Here is an 8,394-nt window from a genome sequence, read left to right as displayed (position 1 = left end):
AATATTTTAAATCAAACATACATTTGAAATAACCCATTTTATTTGACCAACTGAATTCGAATAATTTATATCTCTTTCTTATTGTTTTATATATGGATTTTTTTCTTTTATATCACATAGATTATGTTATTATAGTTTATGTTTACGTTAATAGTTTAAAATTGATTTTTATGCAAATATTCAAACTGAAACATCTTTTATAACTATGATCCATTTATTATGCTTAAGTCCAAGTTATGTTTATTAATTCGTAACTTCTTTACTATTCAACATATATTAATGTTGTAACATATGGTGTATTAAAAAACTTTCAAACTTTGCCACCTATTTAAACCCTTGCATCCTATATCCATTATACAACTCCTCCATATCTCTGAACAACTCCTCCAAAATCTAAACATGAGTCAAGTATTTTGGGATATACGCCACAAAACGGAACCATCTTTATCATCTCCAAAAAGAGTCATTACCATGAAGATAAAGAGGCCAAGGACACAGCAAACAAAAATTGTGATATCTATCGCCATGAAGACAGCAAGCAATGGCCACCTAATCCACGAAACGGTATGCGATATGGAGTACATGCTTGGATACCACGAAATAGATTTTGATTCGGTGATGGAGATTATCGAGCAGACTTCTGACTTTGTCGCACACACTATTCCGACGCTCGATGATCCCACAAATATAGATCTTGATATAATTGTTAAGATATCTGATCACAACCTAGCAGCTTTCCGCAGAATTGACCTAGACGTCTATATCATCGAGCTTCGTGAAAATCAAAGGGAACCCACCCCTAGCGAAAAAGATGATATATGCCCAATTTGCTGCGAAGAGTTTGTCACAGAAGGAGAGATCAACTCTTTGAATTGTAAACATTCCTATCATCATCACTGCATCTTGGACTGGATTGGAAAAACCTTAACATGCCCATGTTGTAGGGCAATACTTGCTTAATGTACATGAGATACATTATCTCATCTACATAGTTGTTTGCTTTGTCTTAATAATTTAAGGGGAAAAAAGGAATAAGAAGATTATATTTTGATATTTAAGTTGTCATTGTTGGAATCTTTTCCAACATAATAATAGTTGCACGTATAAAAATAATTGCAAACTACAATTACTTATAATCCATAAATTTTGAAAAATCATATTTCAAATTTATATTAATTATCTTAATATCATTGATTCAATGTTTGTATTACTGATAACAAAGGATAGGAATTGGTTGTGGATAATATTCCATGTATTTTATATTGCATAATTTACTAAATTTTTAATGGTTGGTTTTTTGAGGAAAACTTATATTGAAACCTGATTATCTACACAACTATTAGCTTATAACGAAACTTATTAGATAGTAAGAGTATTATATAGTCATATTATGTGACAAATCTATATATTTTCTTTTTAGGAGTTCTAATCCTTTTGTTATTCTTGAAAATAGAGATGGTGATGGTGATTAGCCAACTATTTGTATAAACACATTAACTATGTTTACAACAATTTTTTGGAAAGAAATCAAGACTCATACAATATTATCAATATACATTATTATTTTAGTGCAAAATCATTATTAAATCGAAGTTATAGAAAATCTTAATCAGAAAAGGAAAGAAGTATAATTCATTGGATGAGCATTAACAATATTTCTATATACCCTTATAAATAAAAAAAAATGATACAAAACCTAACTCTGCCAAAAACGAATCTTCCTCTCGCATAGCCGCAGGAAACATACTCGACCATCTTCACTGGCCGGTGGCAGAGGTGAGTAAGGAGGGAGTTGTTGAGTTTGTTGGAGGAACGGTCGAGGCTTTACAAGAAGGCTTTTTAAGCATAATGGTTACGCCACCTTCCGAGCAACCCGTTCAATCTGCAGGTAAATATATTAACTTCGTTCCTCACTCTGCATAAACCACGAGATATATAGTCTGGGTTGGTCTCAGATTCATGATGGTCAACGTATTACACTATATAATCGAAAACAAACCATAATAATGTATAGGTTAGTGCTACGATACCAATCATGGTTTCGTTTATGGCAGCTCATGGTTTTAAGTTGGAAGAGCATGTTTCACGTATTTGTTCAATTTTGTAGACAAACAATCGATCCCAACTGTAGCAAAAAGAAAAAAAACAATTGCTCCCAATTATATTGGTGAACTATTTTTCTTCAGAAAATTAAATAAAAAGGACGACTAAAACTTCAACAAAATAGATAATTATTTGTTAATATGTAAATTTTTTGTCTAATAAAAATCCTACAACCACCAGCCTAAGCCTATATACAAAATTTAGTTTAATTACTTAATTTAATAAATAAATTTTGTTATACATTTATCTCTTATAATACAGTTTGTGTGTTTAACTATTTTGGTGGTTCAAAATATTAGCAACTTGAGTTTATGCTACATTCCTCAAAAATCTTTAAAATATTGGCAATTCGATTTGACATGCTTTCTTTTGTTTATTGTAATATTTTTGAGAAATTATTCAAACATAAAAATTATAAATGTTTTTTTAAGATACAATTTGATGACCCACATTTTAGAATAGCGTAGAATTTATTAACTCTTTTTAATTAATTTAAAATAATAACAAAATTTATTTTCCTAATATAATCAATTCAAATTTTTAGTATCATTAATTGTAATATATTTTATATTTACGTTAAAATAAAATTAAAATAAAATCTAATTGCAAAGTATATTTCTGATAAATAAAATGACTAATTCTGGAAAATCTGTTTTCAAAAAGAAGATTCCAAAGATTTCCAGAAGATTTGTTATTGTTCGCGTATAATATTTGTCCCTTAAATAAACTAAAATAAAAATATCACAATGTATTATTATTCCATTTCATATAAAAGTTGTTATATTTGAATTCACATGTTTCATCGCAACAGCTACATAAAATAAATATAACAATGGTATATATATTTTGTTGTATATATATTATTGTTTTATTTATTCATAGCTTAGATACTTATAGTTTGTTTAAAATATTCGTTTCCAACAAAATAAAAGGTAATCAATCCAACCGTACCAATAATCTATAGTTTGTTCTCAACTATTTCTGCATATATAGCATGGTTGAAAGCTAATCAAATTATGATATTTATTTCAAACATAATTTGGTTAGAACATGAATAATTATAATCCGATTTAGTATAATTGTTACTCTAATTAAGCTCCCATATTTAAAAAACAATATACAGCTAAGTATCAAACTTTTTGCTAATTTAATGTAGACAGTTTATTAATTTCCATTGTACAAATATTTCAGGCGGACACACACAAAAAAAGAAAACGAGGCCGGCCACGTGGTTCACGTACGAAATCAAAAGGTGTGTCTTTTAACTCAAAAAAAAAAATTAAGATTAAATTTTTCTCATATATTTCTTTAATTATGCATATTACCAGTTCATCTGATTAATGATCTACCAACGTTCAAATCAAAATACTATGACTGTAAGTTTATATAGATTATAATATTATACTTTAATCAATATTTATTCCTCAAACATACTAAGTTTTCAAAACTAATCTAATAGGTGGGTGTGATGGCTGCGACTCTTACAGTAAGAAGCAATTTTATAATGGTATATCGTTCGTTATATCCTCTTTCACTAATAAAATTTATATTAATAGTCAAGCAAAAAAATGCACGTAATATGAGAAATGCCATTTTGCTATAAAAAAAAACTTCAATACGGTCACAAGGTAAGCAACATAGCTAACAAAATACACTTATATTTAATAAATTTTTAATTATAGTATACATTGTTTATGCGTAGATTCAGCAGCTCCACCACGAACACATGTATTGGGTCACACCCGAGCAAAGAAGCAAGGTTCATACTACTTAAACCCTAGGATATCTGTAGAATACATACATTTGGGCATAAAAATAGCTGTTATCAAACTTAGAACTCTGATAAATTTCTAAGATATTAAATAAACTATGATTTAACAATTCCTAACAAATACTTTTTTAGACAAAAGTTCGACATCACAACTCGATGAAAACCCAATCATAGCATGCTCAAAATGTGGTGCGTTAATGTGGACTTCAGAAAGTACCGGTACGGACCGCAAAACAGGTGAACCAACTTTCACACTTTGCTGTAACCATGGCCAAATCAGGCTTCCACCGATCAATCAACCCCCAGCCCTGTTAGAAGAACTTCTTTAGACTAGATGGTTTCGAGATACTATCCGAGTCTATAATTCTGTACTTGCTTTTACATCCGTTGGAATGAAAATGGATTATAGTGTGGTGCATGCGCCTGGTCCATACACTATACGGATCCAAGGTCAAACTCACCACAGAATTGGCTCGCTTATACCGCAACAAGGCCGTCTCCCTGAATATCTCCAACTTTATATATTTGATACGAGCAACGAAGTCAGAAACCGCTTAAATGCGATGGGGCAAACCACATCAGAAGGTAGTCTCGATGAGACAACCTTGAAGCGCCTCATCGAGATGATTGACGAGAATAATTGTTTAGCTAAGATTTTTCCACGTGCACGAGACCACTACGAACGCGTCGGGTCAGAGTTTGTTATTAGGTTGGTCCCAGATAAAGGAAAGGGGAAAGAATATGATATTCCGAGTACGAGTGAGGTTGCAGGTCTTATCGTGGGGGATATGTCATCAACAATCGGAGTACGAGATATAGTGGTCCAGTTTCAATCTGACACTTTGCAGCAGATACGTGATGATCACCCTCTATACATGAGCCTACAATATCCTCTTTTGTTTCCGTATGGTGAATATGGGTTTCACCCAGAAATCCCCCTACATCTTGAGACAGACACTTCAAGAACAAGGCAATTCCTAACCATATGGCAATACTACGCTTCTCAGATTCAGACACGTCTTAACTAAGGGATGACGTTGATTAAAGGAGGTCGTCTCCTCCACCAATTTGTTGTGGACGTTTATACAGCAATTGAAGAAGATCGACTGAGGTGGGCGAGGAATAATCAAGATATTTTGAGAGCCGAGCTCTACAGTAATGTCCTTGATGCTGTAAGCAAAGGTGACACTGATGCTAAAATTATTGGTCAGAGATTTATACTGCCGCCAAGTTTCACCGGCGGGCCCCGATACTTAGTGGAGAAATACCATGATGCGATGGCTATTTGCAGGGAATTTGGCAATCTAGATTTGTTTATCACAATGACTGTCAATCCTAACTGGAGCGAGATTAAAGAGCACCTTGGGAGATATGGTGGTGATTCTCCGAATGATAGACCAGACATTGAATGTCGGGTCTTTAAAATGAAGCTAGATCAACTACTCAAGGATTTCAAAGAAGGAACTTTCTTCAAACCATACAAAGCAGCTCTCCACCGAATAGAATTTCAAAAAAGAGGACTCCCTCGTGCACATATATTACTGTAGTTGGGAAACTCTTCCAGAACACCGAGTGCAGAAGAAGTGGATGAAATAATTTCAGCCGAGCTCCCAGACAAAGAGAAAGACCCAGCTGCTTACGATTTAGTCACAAAACACATGATCCATGGTCCATGTGGGCTCATTAATCCGAAGTCACCGTGTATGAAAAATAATGTGTCCACGAAAAAGTATCCTCGGCCGTATAATGACAACACTTCGATTGACAAATCCGGGTATGTATTATATCGTCGGCGCCGAAACGACGATGCGTCTACAGTAAAAGCTGGGGCAGTACTAGACAACACATTTGTCGTACCTCATAACATTAAGCTTCTGAAGAAGTACGAAGCTCATATTAATGTTGAATGGTGTAATCGTACAAGCGCAATAAAATACTTATTCAAGTACATAACCAAGGGCGTTGACCGAGCAACAGATGTTATTGAGAAAGGAAATACAACAACTACATCTGACACCATGTGTTCTGGCGAATCAAAAGAGAAAGTCACCAGGCAACGCAATGAGATCCAAGACTACGTCGAAGCCCGATATTTATCAGCTTGTGAGTCTATGTGGCGGACTTTCGCATTCCACATACACAAAAAATAACCTTCAGTTGAGAAGCTTATCATTCACTTAGAAGGCGAACATAATATCACTGTTAAATCAACGGATAACCTCGGTCGTGTAATCCGCAAACCAGGTATCGAGAAGACAATGTTCACTGAATGGATGGTTTTATGCAGAAGGTTAGAGTTTGCCCGGACATTAACATATGTGCAAATTCCTGAATATTTTGTATGGAACAACAATGCTAACGTGTGGACTGAACTTAAGAAAGGAAAAACCATTGGGCGAGTCGTAGCTATCCATCCATCAGCTGGTGATCGATACTATCTGAGAATCCTCATTAATAAGATTAAGGGTCCTAGAAGTTATGACGAGCTAAAAACATACAACGACGTGAAATACCCTGACTTCAAATCAATTTGTCATGCACGAGGCTATTTGGACAATGATGTTGAATGGCTCGAGAGTATGTCCGAGGGTGCTCGAACAACCACCCCATACCAGCTCCACGATATGTTTGTCAGATTCCTAAACAACTGCTTTGTTGCAAGCCCTAAAGGACTATGGGAACACTCATGGAAATCAATGAGCGAGGACATACTTCACAAGAGACAAAGGATCTTTGGTCACGCAAATCTGGAACTGGATGATGAGACCCTCGAGCAATACACGTTAATAGAAGTAGAAAAGTTGATGCGCATGCATGGCCGCTCTTTAAATGATATTAAAGAGATGCCAAAGATCAACCCTATTTTGCTAAAAGAATTGGGGAACAGTTTGTGGAACCAAGAAATGGATTATGATGTTGCCGAGAAAACACTGAGACATGACAGGCAGTACAACTTACTTAATGCCGAACAGCGTGCGATCTACGAATCAGTCTTAGACTCTGTTGATAAAAAGATGGAAAAATTTTCTTCGTAGCAGGGGGCACAGGAAAAACATTCCTATACCAAACCATTATATCCAGACTTCGCTCGAGAAAACAAATCGTTCTCCCGGTTGCTTCTTCAGGAATAGCCACATTGCTACTACCAAACGGGAGAACAGCTCATTCTTGCTTTAATATTCCGTTGAAGCTCGACGAAGATAAGCTCTGCAACATCAAACAAGGTACAATGCTGGCTGAACTAATTGACAAAACGGACCTCATAATTTGGGATGAGGCACCTATGACACACAAGCATGCTTTCGAACCATTAGACAAGACGTTGAAGGACATAATGTCTATGAAAAATCCACCCGCAAAGAATCAGACTTTTGGCGGCAAAACCGTTATGTTAGGTGGTGATTTTAGACAGATCCTACCAGTCATTCCACAAGGTAGTAGAGCTGATACTGTCTTAGTTTCGATAAGCCATTCATATCTATGGAAGAGCTGCCACAAGTTCTCTTTAAAAACAAATATGCGAGTCAATCAGGATGAGAAAGAGTTTTATGAGTGGCTTCTCAAGGTCGGGGAAGGTCGTCTAGAATCAGGACAAGAATATGAGGATGATGGCTACCATGACCAGTTCATAACTATCGATAAATCATTGATTCGTCAGAGCTATGTTGACCCATTAAAAAGAGTTGTTGATGCCACATATGGAGAAATCAACAAACTGACAAATTCCCATACTTCCTACACTGATAAAGCTATACTCACACCCCGTAATGAAACCGTTGATGAAATCAATGCTTTCACCATCTCACAGACCGACGGGGTATCAAGAGATTACTTCAGCTCAGACAGCTTTGAGATATCAGATCAAAATGATACATTATACGCCGTTGAGTATCTCAATTCCTTGGAATTTTCGGATTTGCCTTCCCACAAACTAACTCTGAAAGTTGGTGCCCCAGTTATGCTTCTGCGAAACATAAATAAAAAAAAAAGGATTATGCAATGGTACACGTATGATCCTAGCCCACATTGGCGATCGCGTGCTCAAGGCCGAAACTATCACTGGCTCCCACATTGGACAAGAGGTCTTGATCCCAAGAATTGTTCTTTTGTATGATGAAACAAAGTATCCGTTCACATTACGTCGGCGGCAATTCCCTATCAGATTGTGTTATGCAATGACAATCAACAAAAGCCAAGGCCAGAGTTTAAAAGAGGTCATATTATATCTGCCTAAACCAGTCTTCGCTCATGGTCAACTTTATGTGGCCCTCTCACGTGTCACAAGCAAATCAGGATTAACGATCATCAAAAGCGAAGATTCCCACCAGATGAAAGTGAAGAACATAGTCTACAAAGAAATATTCAAAGGCCTTCCTCCCAACAAAGATATTTTTAATTAAATTAGTAGTTTTCACTCCCACCGTTTTCAGAGGTCTTCTGATAAAATATTATATTCACATATTTACAAGGCCCAACATATCAACCAAACTATGATACAATCAATTGAGAAGACTTACACG

General features: G+C 35.4%; 3 protein-coding genes across 3 annotated transcripts; all 3 read left to right on the top strand.

Annotated features, from left to right (window-relative positions):
• The first annotated feature begins 525 nt into the window (after window positions 1-525).
• LOC106338287 (E3 ubiquitin-protein ligase RHA1B-like) lies at window positions 526-960 on the top strand. Its single transcript, XM_013777303.1, has one exon. The coding sequence runs from the start codon at window positions 526-528 to the stop codon at window positions 958-960; it is 435 nt and encodes a 144-aa protein (XP_013632757.1).
• A 3,945-nt stretch (window positions 961-4,905) lies between these two features.
• Window positions 4,906-6,909, top strand: LOC106338286. The gene is made up of 3 exons (XM_013777302.1): window positions 4,906-5,289; window positions 5,422-5,977; window positions 6,032-6,909. The coding sequence occupies exons 1-3, from the start codon at window positions 4,906-4,908 to the stop codon at window positions 6,907-6,909; spliced, it is 1,818 nt and encodes a 605-aa protein (XP_013632756.1).
• A 194-nt stretch (window positions 6,910-7,103) lies between these two features.
• On the top strand, window positions 7,104-7,988 carry LOC106338285. Its single transcript, XM_013777301.1, has one exon. It carries the CDS (start codon window positions 7,104-7,106, stop codon window positions 7,986-7,988), a length of 885 nt encoding a protein of 294 aa, XP_013632755.1.
• The last annotated feature ends 406 nt before the right edge of the window (window positions 7,989-8,394 follow it).

The sequence above is a fragment of the Brassica oleracea genome, chromosome C4, assembly GCF_000695525.1.
Source record: "Brassica oleracea var. oleracea cultivar TO1000 chromosome C4, BOL, whole genome shotgun sequence".
Classification (NCBI taxonomy): domain Eukaryota; kingdom Viridiplantae; phylum Streptophyta; class Magnoliopsida; order Brassicales; family Brassicaceae; genus Brassica; species Brassica oleracea.
The sequence above is the reverse complement of the archived record's forward strand: the minus strand, read 5'-3'. Positions and strand labels throughout refer to the sequence as shown.